This window comes from Brachycentrus maculatus, unplaced genomic scaffold (genome assembly GCF_059751285.1).
Source record: "Brachycentrus maculatus isolate JH-2025_06_01 unplaced genomic scaffold, ASM5975128v1 h1tg000678l, whole genome shotgun sequence".
Classification (NCBI taxonomy): Eukaryota; Metazoa; Arthropoda; class Insecta; order Trichoptera; family Brachycentridae; genus Brachycentrus; species Brachycentrus maculatus.
Window position 1 is genome coordinate 50,001 of NW_028281410.1, and position 23,726 is coordinate 73,726.

At 35.0% G+C, this 23,726-nt stretch overlaps 1 protein-coding gene and 1 long non-coding RNA gene across 4 annotated transcripts in view; one reads left to right on the top strand and one right to left on the bottom strand.

Annotated features, from left to right (window-relative positions):
* Positions 1-5,510: 5,510 nt before the first annotated feature.
* LOC148300655 (uncharacterized) lies at positions 5,511-13,512 on the top strand. The gene is made up of 3 exons (XR_015838907.1): positions 5,511-5,628; positions 11,451-11,583; positions 12,600-13,512. It is a non-coding gene; the product is annotated as an uncharacterized LOC148300655 (long non-coding RNA).
* LOC148300656 (proline dehydrogenase 1, mitochondrial-like) overlaps positions 10,832-23,726 on the bottom strand; it is a 51,717-nt gene continuing 38,822 nt past the window's right edge. For 2 of the 3 annotated variants that reach the window (XM_088274459.1, XM_088274461.1), the window contains exons 6-13: positions 22,301-22,365; positions 21,520-21,698; positions 16,960-17,134; positions 15,994-16,098; positions 15,018-15,155; positions 14,254-14,364; positions 12,632-12,806; positions 11,317-11,648 (exon numbers count right to left, since the gene is read on the bottom strand). In XM_088274459.1, coding sequence (XP_088130585.1) covers positions 11,443-11,648; positions 12,632-12,806; positions 14,254-14,364; positions 15,018-15,155; positions 15,994-16,098; positions 16,960-17,134; positions 21,520-21,698; positions 22,301-22,365 — 1,154 coding nt within the window. In that variant the 3' untranslated portion in view covers positions 11,317-11,442. Of the gene's footprint in view, positions 11,649-12,631; positions 12,807-14,253; positions 14,365-15,017; positions 15,156-15,993; positions 16,099-16,959; positions 17,135-21,519; positions 21,699-22,300; positions 22,366-23,726 lie in introns of all 3 variants that reach the window. The other variant, XM_088274462.1, reaches the window with a different exon arrangement.

The following is a 23,726-nucleotide window of genomic DNA, read 5'->3' on the forward strand; positions in this document are numbered from 1 at the left end:
GAGTGTCTTATTTCTGTTACGTTTAATAGAGGTTTACCTTACTGTAAAACTGTTTTTTTCTTCATATTTTGACCTGTCACAGATGTCACTCACTCCTTTCAAGAACGTCATAAATAAAAAATCGTACATTTTCAGTTGCGCATGTTTTGGGAATGCCCAAAAAATGTTATATATCCCAGCAAAAGTGGCATATTTGAACTTAATATTTACCCGCTACAGGGCAAAAATTGTTGTTTTTGCACTTTGAAGAAAATGTAGTGTTTAATTAGTTTTTAAACGTACAAAATATTTTTTAAAATGAAAAAAAAACCTTTAGGTTTTACCTAAAAAGATTTGCTGCACAGTAAAAAGTTTAATAAGTGGCCTGATATTTATTTTTAATATATTGCGTTATTTTTTTTTACTTAAAAACGTTCTCCTGAAAAATTAAGTTTTTGATTTATGACATTCTTGAAAGGAGTGAGTGATGTGTCTAGTGAAGTTTTAGTGATTCACGAACAATGTTTCAAAATTGGTTCATATATATAAATAGAACTTCCAAGAATTTGAGTAGTGTGGTTGTCAGTAATGGGTAGAATTGGTGAATGTTACACCTGTGTAAAGAGATCTCTTAAACCTACCTATGACGGTCGTCAGCCCCGTAAAATACTTACATATTCTTCTTTATCTTTGATGAGATGTCAAAAAATAAAAGGTCATAATAGTTAAAATTGTAGAGATGTGATTGGTTAGTAACTGTTACTTTTTCGGTTACCTACCCGATTATTTTCTTATCATTATTATTTTTTAATAGGATTTGCAATTATTATTTACTTTGCTTATTATATACAAGATATATTGATCACCTTTCTGGCTTTTTTTTATTCTAATCCCCGTTGAAAATCGAATCCAGTATTCTTAATATGTAAGCCAAATATTCCTTTTTATTAAAATGTCAAAAGTATATAAAAACGAGCATATATATGTTTTATTCCCTTCCGTAGTGTAATGGTCAGCACGCTCGGCTACCTTACTGGAGGTCTCGGGTTCGATTCCCAAATTAAATAAATATAAGTGCTTTTTACACTCTAATATTTATTCAATATTACCCTGGACTGGTGCCTGAAGTGGAGGGCTGGTCACCTTTCCTTCATGTGTCAACGATCAGTATAACGCTGCGTTTATATGATGCAGTGCCCTATGCACCATCTGGTGCGGATGAGGGTTGAAGAAGATAGATATGAAAGTAAAAACCACCCATATTTATTTTGACCCCCATGGGAATCGAACCCGGGACCTCCAGCATGGTAGCAATATGCGCTAACAACAATTTTATTCAAATCCTGGCATACTCTTCTATCTTCCTTCCTGTATTAAAAAAGATAAATGTAATAAAAAACATCAATGCTTTTTCATGTTAGCAGTCGTTACCGTTTTAAATTAGTTTTTCAAGGATTGTCATTTTTCTCAAGGTTTATTATTTGTTTTGGTTAAACACTCACAAATTATTAATAATTATGTATTAATGTGATAATAATCGCACACGGATATATGGTATTCTTAACGCACTGTTAACAAGGTTATGGAAGGTCAAAAGCCCTGTAAATACCCATACTTCCATATTCTTTTTTATGGTTGTTAAGATGTTAGTTAAACTATATCCGCTCCCTATGTGGAGTCCACAAACTCCAGACTTTTCCGTCGGCTGCCAGCTGTCTTGCATCCTCTCAAGTCATGCTGCGTCCCGAAGTTCAGACGAGAGCTGCCGACGAATTGTCAGTAGTGGTCGTCCTGGGCAGCGTAAACCTGATGCCTTGTAAAAGAAGCTTGATGGCGGCTCTCGGGAGGCATGTGGAGTACATGGCCTAGCCAACTGTATTGAAAGATGATGCTGTAATTGATGACTGTTGAGGACCTTCAATGAATTGTCGATAGGGTGAATAGGTATTCTACGCATATGGGGTTTATAATAAATCTTGTAAAAACCCATGTGTTGTGCAACAGCTCATGCCTAGATGCCCAGCAACCCTTAATATTGAGTAACCAGCTCATCAAAAGGGTCGAGAGTTTCAAGTACTTGGGAGTGTACATAACTGAAAATGGCAGCCTTTAAAAGGCACTGGGAGTACGTTTAGGACTCTCAGGGTCCACATTTAACAGTATGAAGGCTGTCTGGAAAACGGATCTATACTCGAAGAAGACCAAATGCTGCCTATACAATGTCTGCATTACTCCTGTTCTCTTATACGACTGTGAAACATGGCACCTTACAAGGGCCCAGAGCAGCCGTGTACTAAGCTTTGAAAATAGGTGTCTGTGGAGAATTTTAGTCTGTGTGGTGGTTTGACTTTGTGAGGAATGAAGAGATAAGGCGTAGGACGCAGCAAATCTTGGTCACAACTTTCGTCAAGATGATGACATGTAAAAATATATAAACATCTAAAAGTTGAGAAACACAGCTATGTGAACCAAAAATGAGGCCGGCGCAGAAGGTAAAAATACCTTTTTCTGTCCTTAAGCATCAATTGACCGAACAGGTAGAAATACCTTTCCTGTCCTAGGTTTGTTAAAATAAAAACTATAAAAATTTATTTTCAATATATGTACTAAAAAACATACAAAACCAATGGTTATTCTAACAAAAAATTGAATATGAACTAACGTCCGGCTCTTCGCTTGCCGGACGCTAATTGAATTTTATTTTTGCAAGTAAGGCCTGAAGATGTTGTGAACGAAGGGTTTGGAATAAAAATCAGCAAGTATGTTTAGACTAACATTTATTGAATAATAACACACACCTTTTGTCATTTAGACCATAAAAGTATTATTGTCAGCACTTTCAACAAGAGCCCCTCCCAACACACTATCCTTCTCCGACCTAACCCATACCCTGACCTTACTTTGCTAACGTGACACACGCAGTATGTCACAGGGGACATTACAAAACTTGTAATGCGTCCAACAAACACACATATATCATAAACATAATGCGTACATACATCAAAGAGAAATAAATTCAGCGTAACAGATACTATACTGCCAAATTTCTCGTAAATCAATCAGAAATTTATTCACAAGTTATACAATACAACCAATCAAAATCTAGTAATGGGTTTGTGTAAAATTTATACCTAGATAAAATATTTTAGCCAATACTTATAGGGGATCGCAAAGTACTTGTTTAAATATTTCTTTTAATATATAATTGCAAATTAAATATACTGAACTTCCTTTTTACACATTTTTTATACATAACTTTGAATTTGCACAGTGCAAAAAAAAGAGAAAACAAAAACATTCATTTAACAAACCATACAACAGTAATTTGTAGTTTTCTACATTCCTTGCATGTACTTGCTACTCAGTACTATGCTCAGAGGTATGCGGGAAGAGGTAGGTGAATCATTTTATAGGGTCCGCCATCTAAAGTTTTTTTTTTCAACTAGTGCTTATTTCGTGAATGGTAACACTTAGCTCATGTCTGATTTGACAGATAATTAGTTTTATCCTTCCGCTGAGCGAATATGGTTGTGTATACGCTTGAACAACGCTGGGAAATATTGCGACATTACTTTGAAAATCATGGTAATGTTGCAGAATGTGTGCGAAAATTGCGTACGGTTTTTGGAAGAAGAGAAGCACCGTCAGCTCCGTATGTTCGTTATCTTGTGAAAAAAGTGAAAGAAACTGGCATCCTCATCGATAAACCAAAGCGTGAAAAGCCAAAAACAGTGCGTACACCCGAGAATATCGATGTTGTGGCAGAAAGTGTGCGTGAAGCGCCATCAACATCAATTCACCGTCGTTCTCAACAATTGAACATTTCGGAGACATCATTGAGACGAATTTTGCATAAAGACCTTGGTATGACGCCATACAAAGTCCAATTGGTTCAGGAGTTGAAGCCAACTGACCATCCAATGCGTTTTCGCTTCGCTGAGTGGGCCTGCGATCGACTTACAGAAGATGCCGATTTTGCCAAAAAAATCATCTTTTCGGATGAAGCTCATTTTGATCTTGGCGGGTATGTAAACAAGCAAAATTGTCGTATTTGGGGCACAGAAAACCCGCACGCATACATTGAAAAGCCGGTACACCCAAAACGAGTCACTGTTTGGTGCGGATTTTGGTCCAGAGGCATAATTGGGCCATTTTTCTTTGAAAATGAGCAAGGAGTGGCCGTTACAGTCAATGGCGATCGTTATCGGGCCATGTTGAACGGATTTTTGTTCACAAAAATTGAAGAGGAGGATATTGGCAACATTTGGTTTCAACAGGACGGCGCTACGTGCCACACAGCCGAAGCTACACTCGATGTTTTGCGCCCTGTTTTCAAAAAAAAAAAGTTATTTGGCGGACCCTTTATATTTTTTTCAAAGTATTTTTTAAATAAAATTAAGATACAGTTATCAACAATGAATTTCATTTTGTAATATATATATATATATATATATATATATATATATATATATATATATATATATATATATATATGTATATATATATATATATATATATATATATATATATATATATATATATATATATATATATATATATATATATATATATATATATTTATATAATAAATAATAAAACCCTTATCCGCACCCCAATGGTGCATAGGGCACTGCGTCATATAAACGCAGTGTTATCTTGATCGTTTACACATGAAGGAAAGGTGATCAGCCCTCCGCTTCAGGTCCAGGATAATATTGAATAAATATGACAGTGAAAAAATCACTTCTATTTATTTTACCCCCCTTGGGAATCGAACCCGGGACCTACAGAACGGTAGCCGAGCGTGCTGACCATTACTCTACGGAGGCGGACAAATATATATATATATATATATATATATATATATATATATATATATATATATATATATATATATATATATATATATATATATATATATATATATATATATATATATATATATATATATATATATATATATATATTTAAGGAAATTAATCGACCATATTTTTTATTTTAGTAAACTTTTTTACACGGTATAGCGTAGAACATACAACATCTACCCTGCAAATGGAGAATTCAGTGTATTCTTCAAATCAGATGAAAAAAAAGTATTGTACAACAATATTGTTACGGTATTGTTACAATACAAAAAATTATATCACTTCAAATCAACCACAAGACAGATGACGTGGGATAGATGTGTAGAAGCTCGACTGTAAAACTGGCGTAGCGTGTTCGATTCCCACCAATTGCAAGACAAATTCAAATAAACATTTATTTTCAATTGGTCCGGATATTTGCGATGTGTTATTCACATCAACCTTCCCTATCCTTACTATCCTACCTGCGTACAGGCTTCTAAAAACATACGGTTTGAAAAATATATAAAAACTTATACTACAGTTGCAATCCCCAAGTGTCAATACGCAAAACTCATCGTGATTTGTATGAAAGTAGACTGCCATCTATTGGTCAGTCTACGCACAACTGTCAGCCGGAGTAGGTACTAGTATTTATAGGCAGGTACTTCGAAATTCGTTTTGACAGCTGTTCACTTTTTTTGTTGTTTTAGCGGAATTTTGCGTATCAACATATTTGATAATCATTGCCTCACAAATATTGCATGGTTTTAATTTTTAATATTACCAACTCCGAGTTATAAAGGTATTTTTTTGTAATACATAAAATGTTGATGTGACTAAATATTTAATTTTTTTTCTAAGTATTTCATACTTGATGATCTATCGGAAATTTTGCTTACAAAACAGAATTTTTTAACATTAATTTAATTTTACAACTCTAAGAAATATTTATACAAAAAAGGTAATTGTATTAGTTTTGGTTTTTGTAAAAAATTGACAGCCAACATGATCAGATATGCTAATACCATACGGCCTCAAAGTGTTAAGGGTTCTCAGTTTAAAGACTTTGTAGAAGTTTTTTTATAACAATTGTATGTTAACCGCCCTACCCATTCGAGTGTATGTCATACGTCCGCTTTATTAGGTACAAAAAAGTATATTTTGTATATTAAAAGCATTGTTAACTTTGTAGTACGGTAATATAAAACTCTCCTTATCATTCATTGTTCACATTGTGCAGTACCTTGTTAAAGTTCAAAGTGGTATTATCATAAAGTGAACGATGAATGACAAGGAGAGTGTTACAAAAAAGTATACCTGCAACAACGTTCGTGATACGTCAAATTGCTCCTACTCACTTTACACATATCGCTCATTCCTTTTTACAACATCGTATATTGAAAATCGTAAATTTTCAGTTGTGCATGTTTTCGGAATGCCCAAAAAATTTACTATATCCCAGCAAAAGCAGCATATTTTTAACTTAATATTTAATCGCTACAGGACAAAAAGTGTTGTTTTTGCATTTTGAAGAAATGGTTTTGTTTGATATTTTTTTAAATATACGAAATATTTTTCAAATGGAGAAAAAACCTTCAGATTTTACGTAAAAATATTTGTTGCACAGTAAAAAGTTCAATAAGTGGCTTAGTATTTATTTTTAAAACATTATATTTTATTATTAAACTTTAAAAACATTCTCATGAAAAATCAAGTTTTTTGATTTATGACATTCTTAAAAGGAGTGAGCAACATATGAATACATCATAAGGTGCAGTCAGTATTTTGAGGTCAATATCGCTGGCTACTTCGTTTGCAGAATATGTCGAGATTATGTTGATTGATATATTACATTCAATATGAAATATATTTGTGATTGATATATTACATCTTATGTTGAGAACTTCTGACATTCAAAGGATGTAAAAAGAGTCAAAAATGAGTCCATTGTTTAAAAAAATTGTTTGGTATATTGTAAATTAGTATTGTCATTGAGAAGTCTTATGAAAACAAATGTGAGGGCTTTTAAAACCTACTTTTTGAATAATAAACCAAAGGTAGGGCGGTTAACAAGGAAAAAGATATTTATTGACTTGGCGTTTAATTTGTAGAACTCCATTTTAATTTATGTATTAATTTTAAATCAAACACAGATTTTTTGAGTCTACTAAGTTGTATTTTATTAACAAAAACATAAGGACCGTAGTCCATTTGATCTTCACATTCGTTTGATAATGCCCTAACAAGGTGAAACAATTGTCACAATTTAATTTTTTTATGTGTTTTTGTTAATAAAATACAACTTAGTAGACTCAAAAAATCTGTGTTTGATTTAAAATTAATACATAAAAGGAAAAAGATTATACGTTATATGAGAAAAAAAGTTATTCTCTAAAAGTTTGAGCCCAATTCTATTCCATCTTTTGTTCATTTATGGTATTATTCAAAATGTATTAGTTGTTAGTACATGTATTGTATTTTATAAATATATGAGCAATAATATAAAAGGAACTATAAAAATCTTAAAACACATTGTTCTACGTAATCATAAATAGCTAATAACAAATTGGTTAATTGATTCATTTAAAAAACAATCTTGGTCTCACCAATGCCAATGTATACATTCATTCAAACCCTTATCCGCACCCCAATGGTGCATAGGGCACTGCATCATATAAACGCAGTGTTATCTTGATCATTAACACATGAAGGAAAGGTGATCAGCCCTCCGCTTCAGGTGCCAGTCCAGGGTAATATTGAATAAATATTACAGTGAAAAAATCACTTATATTTATTCGACCCTCCCTGGGAATCGAACCCGGGACCTCCAGTACGGCAGCCGAGCGAGCTGACCATTACACTACGGAGGCGGACATAAGGAGGCGGAGGCGGTATACAATTAATTTAAATTAGAAAAAAAACTAGGTGTTTGTAGTGTTAAGGTAAATGCGTTTAGGTGAAAATTATGCAAATTATATATGTATATCGTAGCATTTCAGGGAAAATACAGGACGGAAAATGTCTATGTGGTATTGTAATATTAAAAAAAGATCCTTAATGAGGAAGTTTGTTATTTTTTGAGAATTTCAATGTTCAGGAGTTTATTATTGCTTTTTATAATTTGATATCATACTCATAGCTTTAAGCAACATATTTTATTGAATAAAAAACATATTTACACCAGTAAACATGATTTATATCAAAATTATCAATGTTTTAATGCTATGTATTTCTTAAAATCCATAATGACACGTGTTTCAATGCATTCCGCATCATTTTCAAATAACGTATACTGCGGCAAGTAAGAAATTTTAAGAAATAGTGGTATTTAGGAAGTGAAATTTAAATTTAAAATGGCTAAATATTACCACAAAGTGACTGCCAAATCAATAAATGAGGTAATTAAATGTATATATTAGTCCCGAATAGAAATACATTTATTTCATTTAATTTTTAGTAGCATCAAACCTCCTCAAACATAAATCAAAAGATTGATCTGTTTAAATTATAAAAAATATATGTATATAAAGATCAACGCATTGCAAAATTAGAATTTCTCGAATCCCATACATTCTGGTAAGCCTGATTACACACTTCAACAGCCATGCGGATGCCTTGCACCGCTTTATCAGTGCGCAGTTTAAAAACTAAACAATGAATCCGACGTCACAAAAAATAAGTTACGTACTCTGGCAATAAGGCCATCAACATTTAAAAACTAACAATATCATTTATATACTTAATAAAAAAAGCTTCACACCGCAATTCATACATCCCTGGTACAATGATCAGCCATTCACACCTTCGCATGGACCAATATTTATACAGTGATGCCTCGCATAACAAATATTCTCTTTTGAGTATGTCCAAATACTTGTTCACAAATCATGATTATCTCCAAGCTTTACTATAGAGCAGAAGCATCTTTCATCTCACCAATAGATGTCTCCAGTGAAATTCTAGTGAATCAAGCACTATGTTTAGAAATTGGACTAGATATATATATCCGTCTGCCTCCGTAGTGTAATGGTCAGCACGCTCGGCTACCGTTCTGGAGGTCCTGGGTTGGATTCCCAGGGGGGATAAATAAATATAAGTGATATTTTCACTGCAATATTTATTCAATATTACCCTGGTCTGGTACATGAAACGGAGGGCTGATCACCTTTCTTTCATGTGTAAACGATCAAGATAACACTGCGTTTATATGACGCAGTGCCCTATGCACCATTGAGGTGCGGATAAGGGTTTTCTTTTCTCTCTATATGTAGAACTTCTAAGAATTTGATTAGTGTGGTTGTCAACCATGGGTATAATTGGTGAATGTAAAGTGATAACTTCACACTTTGTCATAAGCCCCGTCAATGCCCAGACTTCCATTTTCTTCATCATCTATGTTGAGATGACAAAAAATAATGTGAACTTCCTGTTTCTTCATCACGGGACTCAAACAATGAACGTTGCTCCATATAATGGACTCCAAGGAGCTTATTGAAGAACGCCGAGAAGAGCTAGCAACTGAAGACTTCCAAGCACTTCTAGTCTGGCAACATGATGAAGCTCAAAGGAAAGCCTCATCCGACAGCGAGAAGGATCAATCAAATCAACCAATCTCAACTGCTGCCATCAAGGATATCCTTCTCAAATTTTGAGAGTTTTAGGAGTTGACCAACGCTCACTATCCAAACTAAGCTGAGACTGATATCACAGTTCATTTTTCATTAAAACCCTTATCCGATGGTGCATAGGGTACTGCATCATATAAACGCAGTGTTATCTTGATCATTAACAGATAAAGGAAAGGCGATCAGCCCTCCGCTTCAGGTACCAGTCCATGGTAATATTGAATAAATATAAGAGTGAAAAAAATCACTTGTACTTATTTGACTCCCCCCTGGTAATCGAACCCGGGACCTCCAGCACGGTAGCCGAGCGTGCTGATCATTGCACTACGAAGACAGACATAATGTTGATTCAGCATATTTTACTCCACAGAATGAATAAAATGTGTATTGTTATGAGAAAATAGGTTTCACTTAACCACCTTGCTCCTGGACAGAATTGAGTACGTTATACGAAGGGCATCACTGTTTCTATTACATTATTATATATTTAAATATAATTACTTTACGCAAATGTCAGATAACAACATGATTATTTTGTGTAACAATAGTTATGATTACATATACGTATTTAACAACATTATTTTGTTTACATAATTTACAATAGTAATTGATCTCTTCCTTCTAAATTAGTCGGATCGGTGCGCGCCGGCCCAATCCGCACACCCACGTTAATATAATATTACATTATGCACATAGTAAAAGCGACTAGTTCTATTGACAAACTCGACATAATCGGCTAACTCAACAGAAAGTAAGGATCACAAATAGCAGTCATATTCGTAAACGTCAATTACACCCGCGAGATATCGTGACCTTTCCAGACGGTCCCAAACAAAAACCGTACATGATATGCCATCAATCGTCTCAACAACAACAACAAGAAACGAAAAAATCAAAATTAATACTGCCAAAAAACATGATAAACATTAAAAAATATTGTACAATAGTTACAATAAATTTTACTACATTTATTTTATGTTACTAATACCTAAATTATCAGACTAACATGTAAATCACACTTTTCCTTCTGTGCGTGTCACATCAGGTCTCCCTGACGTCGACTATCACTTGAGAGTAATTGTCCTTGTCTCGGGCAGCTCTAAACAGCGCCTCGATGTTCCTGATCCCTGTCCAATTTTGTATATTCCGAAGCCAGGTGATCCGCCTTCTGCCCACACCTCGTTGACCCTCTATTAGGTGCAATAGCTTGTACTTCTCTCCTTTTAGCACATGCCCCAGATAGAATGCCATCCGGACATTGATATCAGCCAGCAACTGTCTCTCTGCTCTTGCTCTTTAGAGCACATTTGCGTTGCTGACCATATCGACCCATGGAATGCGTGGCATCCTATGATGAAGTCGCAATTACACATAACTCTATTTTGTTAATAATTGAATCCAGACGCCATCTGGTGAGAAATGTTTTAACTTCTTGTTTACATCACTATAGCCAAAATAACAGTCTTCTTCTTTGTCGTTCATCTCATTGCTGAGGGTCGTGACCATCTCTGTTCTCTTGTTTTCAAAACATTATGTATAATCGTCCACCACCTCTCACAAACGCACCGCCATCACTTGAACGATGAACTTGTGGCAGCCTTAGTTTAGTCAGTGCATTTATTGATATTCCACCTTGCAGAGGGTCGTGAGCAGAAGACAGATCTCCTGGCTCCGGAATATACAAGATTGGACAGGGATCAGAACAGCTGAGGCGCTGTTTGGAGCTGCCCAAGCTAAGGACACAAGGAGAATAGAAGATAGTAAATTCTACAAAGTTTGGCATAATTGTGATTTGCATAATAGTCCAATGATATATAAGACCATGATTCACAGCGAGATGAACTCAGTTATATAATACAATACAGTTGATGATTCTGCCTTTGGTTTTGAAGAACTCAAAGACAGGATTTCTCAACTGCAATGCAATCGGGATTCCTTTTAGTAACAGTGAATTGCAGGAGCGGATCGGAATGGATTTGAAATAATTTAACTTAAACAGGGACGTAATTCCCCTTCGGCTTGTAGAAGAGCTGGAAGGTCATTAGTCGGCGCAGGAGCTCCTTCCGGAGGAGCCTCTTCTCCTTCTGGACCTTCTTCAGAACGCCCTTGTTCTCCTGAGCTCGCCGGGACAGGTAGGGCAACACCTCATCTACAGGGCCGTACGGGATATATTTATACGCCGAGTACCCTGATTGACCTGGAAACAAAATGTATATTAAGACTCCTTTTTTACAACATTTTGAATGTGTCCAAATACTTGTTGACAAATCTGGATTATCTCCAATTATTTTTGTTGTTCACAACTTGTTCACAAAACTGGATTATCTTCAATTATTTTTGTTGTTGTTCACAACTTGTTCATAAATCTGGATTATCTCCAATAATTTTTTTGTTGTTGTTCACAACTTGTTCACAAGTCTGGATTATCTTCAATTATTTTTGTTGTTATTCACAACTTGTTCACAAATCTGGATTATCTCCAACAATTTATATTATCTGCTTAATAAAAGCTTCTTTCTGTCTAAAAAGGTCTTAAAAGTCTCTGGTGAAGTTCTAGTGATTCAAGCACAATATTTCGAAATTGGATCATATATCGCTCACTTCTTTCAAGAACGTCAGAGAATCAAAAAACTTGATTTTCCAGGAGAACATTAAAGTTTAAAAATATAACACAATGTATTAAAAATAAATATCAAGACACTTATTGAACTATTTACTGTGCAACAGGTCTTTTTAGGTAAAACCTGAATGTTTTTTCTCCATTTGAAAAATATTTAGTAAATTAAAAAATAATTAAACAAAACCTTTTCTTCAAAATGCAAAAACAACACTGTAGCAGGTAAATGTTAAGTTAAAAATATGCCGCTTTTGCTGGGATAGAGAGCATTTTCTGGGCATTCCAAAAACATACCCAACTGAAAATTGACGATTTTTGATTTATGACGTTCTTGAAAAGAGTGAGCGATATATAGAACTTCCAAGAATTTGAGTAGCGTGGTTGTCAATCATGGGTAGAATTGGTGAATGTTGTAAAGTGATCTCTTAAACCAGCCTTTGGTGGTCATAAGCCCCGTAACGTCTTCACCAACTTTAGCATACATTCGGCATTAAAATGATTCAATTTACAAAAGTATTTTTTCCTCAACAGAGGTGCAGTTAATTGGCCTGCTGTCCACTGACCTAGGGGGAAGGTGATGTAGTCGCACATGCCCAGCAGCTGGCCGAAGCAGATGACCTTGTCCTCGGGGTACACTTGGATCTCCTTCATCTTCTCGATGGCAAAGCGGACGGTGTCCTCATTGTGCGAAGCCACCATGATGCCGATCTTCTTGTCCTGCCCGAGGTCCTTGTTAGCCTGGGACACATCAAATAAGTCAAACTTTAAACGACAGCTTTATACATATCGTAGTCATACAGGAGAAAGTGATCAAGTGCATTCTTTACAAACACGTGATCATTGACTATTTTGACATCTTACTATCTTAATGTTGCCCTGAAAAAATCCCAAAGTATTTTAAACTTGCCTTTTATAAGTATAATATATTGACTTGTTAAAAATGACTAACTCATTGGTGTTTATTTTCTTGCCAAGCAAAAGTGACTTAAATGGCCCTCCTGAACTTTTTACGATTTGGCTGTTGGTCACTTTCTCCTGTACGACTTCGATATGCAAAATTATATAATGCATAAGGGTTTGAAAATGTATGATGAGATCTTTTTACTTTTTATTTTTTATTCAAGTATTTGTAGTTTATATTAACAATTTTATTATAATTTTACTTCTTGAAATACCAATTGTATTCTTGTCAGTGCCCTTTACTGTGACCTAAAATTTAATGTACACCCACACACAGGCCACGCCTTTGTGGGATATTTTTTTGTATTTATATTTTGTAATTTTTTTTGTATTTGTATTTATATTATGTTGTAAAAAGGTTGAAGAATTTAAAATAAAAAAGAAAAGAAGATGACTGAATGTATGAAGAATGAAAAGAGTATGAAAGAATTTAAAAATAAATGTTTTATATTATTTGGAGAAATAAAATGACTTTGTTTTTTGATCCACTCACATTTTTATTAAAAACCAACTAGTTTCGGCAACAACCTGTTGCTCTCTTCAGGGAAATAAAGTGTAAAAAATAAAATGACATGTGTAGTTTTAAGTGTGTGAATAGTGCTATGGTGGTGACGGGTAGTATTGTTTGCATGCTGTGGTTGTGATTGTCCTGACTAAGAGACGGGTCCTTGCCCGTCATTTTCGGCAGAGATTGAAGAAGAGGGAGAAACAGACAACCTTGCAAAGGTTTTTCAAGAAACCAGCTACCAAGAAGAAAAGGATGGAACAAGAGGATTTGACCCTGCAATCCTAAATCTGAGTCTGACTAAAAAATTTAAAAAAAGGTATGGGCAAATCAGGCAAACAATCGGGTGAAGGTTAGGTGATTCAAAAGATCACCAATAGTGCAGTTTTCATGAGAGGTGTGTCAGCCCCTCATACTGGAAGTCCTGAAGAGGAGAAGGTGGACATGCTTGGGACATGTCCTTAGAATGCCACCTGAGAGCATCAAACCCTCATGTCTCTTCTTCCAACCCCGAGGATTCCGTCGCCCCGGAAGGCCGCTGACGACCATTCACCGACTATACTCAGCGGAACTTCGAGACGCCGGACTGACCCGGGAGGAAGCCAAGGAGATGGCGCGTGACAGAGTAACTTGGAGACGTCTTGTGTTGGCCATATGCTCCACCTAGGGAGCGAACATGGAAAGAAGAAGAAGAAGTGGCTGTAGATAAACAGTATATACCTTGATTCGCCTGAGGCACTCTGTGAGGCATTTGTGGTAGTTTTCTGTTGTGGCTTCGTAAGTTGGACAGATAGGATCTTCGTAGCCCATCGCAGCCGCTCGTGCCCTCTCCTGAAACATAAAAGCATAAGGAAATATAATAACAGCAATATGAAATGATTAGTGGATTTACGTGTTGCTGAAAAAGCCAATTCTGTGTCATCATTTCATCATAATATAACAAAAAGATCTACATCCTCTCGGACAGCCAGGCGGCACTTGAGGCCCTAGGCTCCGTTGAGATAAGATCTAAACTAATCTATGAATGCATAGAGGCTCTAAACCGAGAGAAACGCGGTAAGGTTAGTTTGGATGCCCGGGCGTTGTGGTGTCATGGGCAACGAGGCTGTCAATAAACTTGTAAGAGCTGGTGCTAAAAGGACTGACACTCAGCACTATCAAGTTTAGTCTAAAAAACTGGGCCATGGACAAGAGCCAAGAGATCTGGTCCAACAGCTCAGGGATAAAACACGCAAAGGACAAGAGTGGACCTATGCTTGTTCCGTGAGCGCTGCTAGATGGTTTTTTAATGTTTTCAGCAAATAAATATAAATTATTATAATTTTTTACTTCATTTATAATTAATTGAGGGGATTAGCTATGAATTTTTGTATTATTCCGATTTCAAATCGCAAATTTTTTATTGTGTAGGGACTACCCAACACCGGGATGCGCGTTTTATTTTAGCACTGGAAGGGAAAGGTTAATAAATAATTAATTCTCACCAATTCAATATAGGCCCCACGAACAACCTTGGCTCCGAAGTAAAATCCTTGCCTGTCAGCTTGCTCCAAGTCGGTTACCATCTCATCATATGTCTCCTTGAGGTAGGTTTGGTACGTGTTGAAAACAACGGCTTTGTCCTGTAATCATTAAAACATGACTCATTTTAATAAAACGTAAGTAGAATGAATTTTTGATTGTGAGTAAGCCAAATTAAATCTGTTTCATAAGTATTCTTTTTTGACATCTCATCAAAGATGAAGAAGAATATGGAAGTCTGGACTTTTACTGGGCTGACGACCGTCATAGGCTGGTTTAAGTGGTTTTTACACACGTGTAACAATCACCAATTCTACCCATTAGTGACAACCACACTACTCAAATTCTTAGAAGTTTTATATATCGCTCACTCCTTTCAACAATGTCATTTATCAAAAAACTTGATTTTTCAGGAGATTGTTTTTAAACTTTAAGAATATAATGAAATGTTTTAAAAATAAATATCAAACCACTTATCGAACATTTTCCTGTGCAACAGATCTTTTTTAAAAAACCTGAATAATTTTTCTCCATTTGAAAAATATTTGTATAAAAAAGAATTAACAATACCTTTTCTTCAAAATGCAAAAAAACTTTCTGCCCTGTAGCGGGAAAATATTAAGTAAAAAATATGCCGCTTTTGCTGGGATATAGTACATTTTCTGGGCATTCCAAAAACACGCACAACTGAAAATTGACAATTATTGATATATGACGTCGTTGAAAGGAGTGAGCGATATATGTTTTTAGGAGAGAGAAAATGACATTGCCTGAAATAAAAATCTAACCATTACGCTGCTTTCTCACAGAGGTAGGCAGGGAGAATAGAACGCCACACCACTCTGTCTTTGCAAACAAGACAGAGTGGTGTGAAACCACCAACCAAACAAAACAAGGCAAGATGTTTGTATAATAGTACAAATCATAGTTTATCCTTACAGTGTTGTATTTTCTCATAAGCTCCAAAGTGATCCTAGAAATGGCGGGTTGGAAGTAAGTGTGTTCTGCGTCGACCATCACTCGGACATCCAACTCCTTGGCAGCCTGAAAAATAAAACCGTAACTTTATCAAATTAGTCTGCTATATGTTTAGGTAGGATCACCGTACGTCCTGGTAACACTAGAATTCTCCCAGTTTGTACACAAGCACCGTACTGTAAAGACAGTAGAAAAAATAGCTTGTCTTAATTTCAGCATAATACATCAGTGTTCTGCAAACATTTTCTATTCAAGGTAGACCTACCAAATTAAGAAATTTCAGAGGTGCATATTTACCATATTATGGTAACATATTTAACATAATTGTGTCAGGTTGTGGTCCAATGGTTAGTGTCGCGGACTCTTAAGTTAGAGTTTCTCGGTTTGAACCCACTGTACCACAATTTGATACCTATTTCTAATAACGAGCCGCTTAGGCTCACAGAATGAAATTGAAATATTTGTGTAAATAATAAAAACACAAATATTTCTCTTTTTTTTAAAATAAAAATAATAATATGTTTAATGCGAAATGTGAGCCCACTTAACTGAGCACAGGCAATCAAAATTTGGAGCTGTTGCGTTATTTTCACAAAACTAGACGTTTTTTCCACGGCACACCAACTAATCACCACAGTACACCAGTGTGCCGCGGCACACACTTTGCGGAACAATATAATACATGACTTATATGTGATGGAGATTGTCCTTCTGAGAAAATACATGTTGAGGTTGAAAGCACCTCATGGCACGTGCACAATACCCCAATACCAAAGTGTCACAATCAATTTCAAGAAATAGTGGTATTCACCCAAGTAAAACTTAAATTAAAAACTGTAAAATATTTAAGATTTTGAGAAAACTAACATATAAATTTTTAAGTAAATTGATATGTTGAATCAATTTCAAGGTAGAATGGTTAGTCACCTGCACAACTTGGTTGAGCCGGCGAATCATGTTGCGGAACATCTCTTCTTCCTTGGGCGGCAGGCGGCTGATCATCCTCCTCATCTGCCCGGTCTTGGGGTCGGGGATCCTGAAGGTCTCCGACAGCGCAAAGTTCTCGTCCATGATGCCGGACCACGGGAACAGATGGAGAATACTGGAACGTAACGTGTATTGCAAAGGCTTGAATACTGGAACGTAAGATGTATTGCAAAGGCTTGAATACTGGAACGTAAAATGTGTTGCAAAGGCTTGAATACTGGAACGTAAGATGTATTGCAAAGGCTTGAATACTGGAACGTAATATGTGTTGCAAAGGCTTGAATACTGGAACGTAATATGTGTTGCAAAGGCTTGAATACTGGCACGTAAGGTGTATTGCAAAAGCTTGAATACTGGAATACTTTTATCGATTGTTGCGCGGTATGATCGATAATCCTGAAATTATCCGGAGCATTGGTCTGTATGTTCTCGATAGTTTCACATTCCTATATACAGGACCAACCTGCCGATGGTTGTGCCTGTAGGAAGAGCTACCGCTATGTTGAACAATATCAAACTAGATATCGATCTGTTCTATGCGCCTGAAGGAGTATTCTGAAGGGGGATTCTTCTACATCTTTAACAAGAGTCTTTATGTTTACTTTTTAATTTATGTTTTACGTATACGCCTTAAATATTTGTTTGTAATGTTTATATTAATCTTTTTAATAAATTGAATTGAATTGAAATTAAATGTGAGGTGTATTACAAAGGCTTGAATACTGGAATGTAAGGTTTTTTTTAGATGGAAATTGCATTTATTATTTACCTTGCTTATTATGTACAAGGTTTATAGATCATTAAGTGGATTTTTGTTTCTTTTAGCTAAATAAATATGTTTTTATTTGAATCTGTGTTGGTAACAGGAGGGATAATCTAGTGTGGGCCAATCAGCATTTGCTCATGTAAGAATGGAATGTAAGGTGTGTTACAAAGGCTTGATGCAATAGTTGGGTGTAAGTGGACATTTTCAGTCATTTTTTAGTCTCTGATTGCGTTTTTGAGGTCAGTATTAGGTTAGTATCGTATGTGTCATTAGTCGTGATGTCTGTGCTTCAAACCATATCACATCTCCATCAGCGGTCAGAAGACGGAAGATATAATGAGTCTGGAATATCACTAAGAGTGTGAAACACACATGACATTAAAATTAAGATCAATCAATAGTAAAAAGTAGTATTGATTTCTCAACACAGAAAAAGAGGAAAAATTATGTCTGGGTATTTACAGGCCTTACAACCTGTGAAAGACTGGTTTAAGCGATCACTTTATAACCTCTTTCACATACTATTTCTCGACACCACCTATGGTTGAGTTGAGTAAGTTTTTAATTAAGGTGCAGAGTAGTATTATGTGAAAAAAGGAGTCAATTAAAGGATATATACAACTTCCAAAATTTTATTGGTGTGGTTGTCAATCATGAGTAGACATAGGTGTACAAATTTTTTTTAGTGTGGTTGTCAATCATGGGTAGACATAGGTGTATAAAATTTCAATTATCTGCTTGATAAAAACCTTCTTTCACCTCACAATAGATGTCTCTAGTGAAGTCCTATTGATTCAAGCACAATTTTTCGAAATTGGATCTTATATATATATATATATATATATATATATATATATATATATATATATATATATATATATATATATATATATATATGTATATATATATATATATATATATATATATAGAACTTCCAAGAATTTGAGTAGTGTGGTTGTCAATCATGGGTAGAATGGTGAATGTTGCACTTGTGTAAAGTGATCGCTTAAACCAGTTACCACGTAAATACATATTCCTCTTCATCTATATTGAGATGTCAACAAAAATTGTATTTAAACAAAATATATTAGTTTTTACATAGATATACATGATAATAATAATTATAAAGTTTTCTACTGCTATGTACATTATTATGTTATAAAGCTATGAAAAGGACCGTAATACTCAATAGCATATCATTAATGGTTATGAGAATATTAGAATACAAATGAGTAGTCCACTCTCAAACCACGTTATGTTTTTTATTTTTTATTTTTATGTTTTTGTGTTTTTTTTATTATTTACAAAAAATATTTTGATTTCATACTATTTTTGTGAGCCTAAGCGGCTCAGTATTAGAAATAGGTATCAAATTGTGGTAGAGTGGGTTCGAACCGAGAAACTGTAACTTAAGAGTCTGCGACATTAACCACGGGACCACAACCCAATACTTAATGGCTCTAATCGGTAGAAAATAAACAATATTAACGTCCATATGTAACATAATCTGCCAAAACTCAAGTCTGGAATTGAAAAATCAATACTTTTGCAAAACTTGCAATGCCGATAGTGAGATTACTTTCTAAAATCTCTAAAAATAAGCTCAAATCGGTAGGTGATTTAATATTCTACCGATTGCCGCCACTAGTTAAAAAACATAATTTTTTAACATAACGTGGTTTGCAAGCGGACTACTCATATGTACAATACATGTATGTGAGTCGATTCATCAAAATTGCACATTATCTGTCATCGATCCAATGAATATACATAGTACCTACTGATGGATGGTTCACAATGTGATTCAAAACTGATGAAAATATTCCAACAGTACCTACCCAGATGAATGAAACGAAATGTCAAAAAATATAACACTCCATCTATTTCCAAATTGGAATCACAGCAAGCATTCAACACGCGGTGTTGCCAGTTTTTAAAGGTATTTTAAGGAATAAGTAGGGGCATTATCGGAGGGGATAATATTCGATAATGGTGAGGAGATATTATATTTATAAGAGGGGTCCGGGTTTCTAATCCCACCATTGTCCGTTGGTTTACTTTCTTACAGGTTGCATGTTCGCACTGTTCACGGCCACAATCCTCTCCCAAGGGAATAAGTGCACCACACTAAAAATAGGTATTTTTCTTGTATTTTCGTATCCTGTAAAACTTACATTAATAAGAATAATGCAAATAAACCTGTCCGGGAGTATGTCTGTACATGGTTGTCCCAACAAAACATTCCTCAAAGGAGTATGGGCATATGTGAATAGCCGTACTTATAACTAAAGCCAGATGACATTTATTTCTAAAATGGCACTTGTACTGCCATCTGTGTTTGAATTTTAACACTAAAACCACAATTTTTACCCATGACATTTCATTTAAAAACAAAATGTTGATAATTTTGATGTAGATCATGCTTATGTGTATACCATATATATACATTTAAAAATATTAACATCAAAAAGTGCCACAAAAAAATAAAATCTTAGAAACCGAATATTTCAGTGATTTGAATGAAAAATAATGCTATTTAACCATCACGACGCTTACACACAGGGGTTGGCAGAGAAAATAAGATACCACACCAATCCGTCTTTGTAAACAATATTAGCCTCTTCGACATTCGCCCATCTCCTCATACATACCTGACGATATTTCCGACTCCTAACCTGACCATTTTAAAGTATTTGAAATACTTGATCATGCAAGTTTTCCACCGTCTCCCTCTGCTTCTATTTCTAACTACATTCGCCTCATAAATTTGTTTTACTCTCTGTCTTCACGCATTCGATCCACATGTCCAAACCATCTCAACACACCTTTCTTAATCCTTCAATAATGCAAATCTCAGCCTTACATTCATTCCTTATATCACCATTCGAACATTTATCATACATCGTCTTGCCAAAATAGCTTATAACTATGGTTATCAGATTATTCAGTAATAATACAATAGAATCTATAAAAATCTTATTTAACTGTTTTTTCTTCACTCATTTGATTCACATGCCCACACCATCTGATCACACCTTTCTCAATCCTTCGATAATGCCTATCTCAGCCATGCCATCTTTCCTTATTTCGACATTTGAACATCTATCATAGATCTTTTTGCCAATATAGCTTGTATAACTATGGTTATACATGTTTAGAGCCGCCCATAACACGGACAATTACTCTCAAGTGAATGTCAACATCAGGGGGACCTGACATGACACGCACAGAAGAAGATGACAATTACTTTTAATCAAATTTTACTTCTTATAATATCTATTGTATTCTTGCCAGTGCCCTTTACTATAAAACCTAAAATATAATGTATACCCACACACGGGCCATGCCTTTGTGGGATTTTTTGTATTTACATTATATATACACTCAGACCTCGCTTTGTGTCGTTACAGGATTAAGACTCATTTTCGCTGTGCGTCATTGTTTTTTCGAATTGCGTTGTTATTATTTTTTTTTAAATTATCATTCAGATAATCATTTTTAATTTTTCTTAAAGGTAATTTCCCGTTTTGTAAATTTAAATTTTGTTTAAATCTCGGGGAATCTATTGTGACGTATCTACGACGCAAAGTGAGGGTATAGGTATATATTTTGTACTTGTAATGTAATGTTTTGTACTTGTATATTGTAATGCAAAAGAATTTAAAATAAACAAAAAAAAAATTATAGTTGACAGTTTTTCAGTAATATTACAATGGAATCTATCAAGACCTTACCCTTGTTTGTCACTCGTTATGTTCTTGAGGAAGGATTTGACATCGGGACAGTCGGCCTTATCCCCAAAGTACTTCTGAAGGTCCTCAATAGTTTTGTGATGCGTCAGGACGTTTCCTTTTCCTCCCGCCAGGTCCTTCATGTAGTTACGGGCTTGCATGATTACTTCAGACAGCTGGAGCTGTAAATTTAAACGACCAAATCTGTGATTTGTAATCTATCATCACATTAAACTTTTTTTTTATCTACTAGCGATTTCTTTCACTCTAATAAATGTAGTACTACCATAATCAAAAAGTGAGAAAACAATTTTTTTTTTTGAATTACCTAATGTCCAAGTGACTCTGAAATCTAGCTACGGCTTATGCAACACCGCTTATCATGACCCTACTCAGGCTTCAACTTTTTAAGTTTTATGGCCTATGCATACTCGTGAGTGGATTTACTCTTTATGTTTAAAGTTACTATGATTTCATGTAATTCATGAGTGAAAATTCTAGGCAAAAACACTCGCAAGACAACTAAACTACTCAGCGTTTGTTTGATCTGGTGTCCCACTACCCGCACTCAGTCGCTGCATAATGGCACATTGGCACAGATATGTTGTCCCTATGACTCAGTTGGCGACAAGTCGGTACTTGCTGAGAGCTGCGTACTATGATTTCTATACAAATATGAACGGGGATTATTTGGTACCTCCCTTCGGATCACATGTAATTTTTGTATGGTCAGAAAGGTAAAGAGAATAAGAAGAGAATTTAAGATTAGGTTAGGTTAACTCACCAAAAGCTGTGGTCTTCCCAGGGCTGTCACCTTAATAGCCATAATTCCAGTCCCGAACGTAGCTCCTGCAAACACAGTCCGATAATTTTAAAACAAAGACAACACCGCATAACTGAAAAGTCTAAAACACCTACAAGCAATGTGTCTAAATGGAAAACAAAAAAATTGTTTCATCAATTGATTCGGCAGTCGCTTTTTAGTAATATCTATCCATTTTTAATTTAAGTTATAATTGATAAATACCACTATTTATTAAAATCTATTGTGACACGTGTTTCAATATGTTCTGCATCATTTTCGAAACCGTATCTTGGTATTTGAAAATGATGCAGAATCATATCTTGGTCCCAGGTTCGATTCCCAGGGGAAGGATCAAATAAATATAAGTGATTTTCACCCAAATATTTATTCAATATTACCCTGGACTGGTATCTGAAGTGAACGGCTGATCACCTTTCTTTCATGTGTTAACGATCAAGATAACACTGCTTTTATATGATGCAGTGAAAGGGTTTGAAGAAGAAGAAGTTTACATCCAAACCCATAAATGTCAGTATCTGTAGCTTCCAAAACTTGTCGTTGTATAACAATTATAATACTCAGATGGTAAAAAACAAGTGTTTTATTTATAATTATTATTATATGCCTTGTAACAATGGATTATTTCATTATCAGAAATATAAAAAAAAAACTTTTTTCCACATAAAATCTTCATTAAAATTGATCAATCAAAGGGTCAACAATTACCAAGACTTTATTCCATCTATTTGTTAAAAAATAATACAGCAACATGACTACCTTACAAAGTTATGGCGGTTCAAATGCGTATTCTGAAAAGTAGCCATTTGTTACCATAGATCTTTTGACTATCGATGAGGATGTATATAATTATAAGACAGAGGTGGGCCAACAGGTAAACTACAGCGGGTTAGACGAATAATATATAAAAACCAGAATACAATACACTTATGAGTGCAATATTGAATCTATGAGTCACATATTAAAAGAGCCGTGTGCCAAGCAAATGCATCCCAGATTGGCATAACCAAATGCAAGTGTCTTGCATCAAAAGAGATCTTTTTAAAGATATATTACATATCTCAACTGAGTCAAATGATGAATGTTACACGAGTGTATAAAGTGATCATTAAAGCCAGCTAAATACCAGGTCATAAGCCCTGGAACGTTCAGACTTCCATCTTTGTTCATAATAAAACGACAGATGTTACATCTCAAGTTTAGACACCTACAATGTTAAAAAATTAAGCATTTAGTTCAATAATTTCATAGATCCATTTAAAACTCTCCATATCATTTATCGTTCACTTTGTGTAATGCCACTCAAAAACTCTACTTCATGACTACCGGCAATTTCACTTCAGTTTACAGTAGCATAAATAAAGTGGTATTACAAAAAATCAGGGCC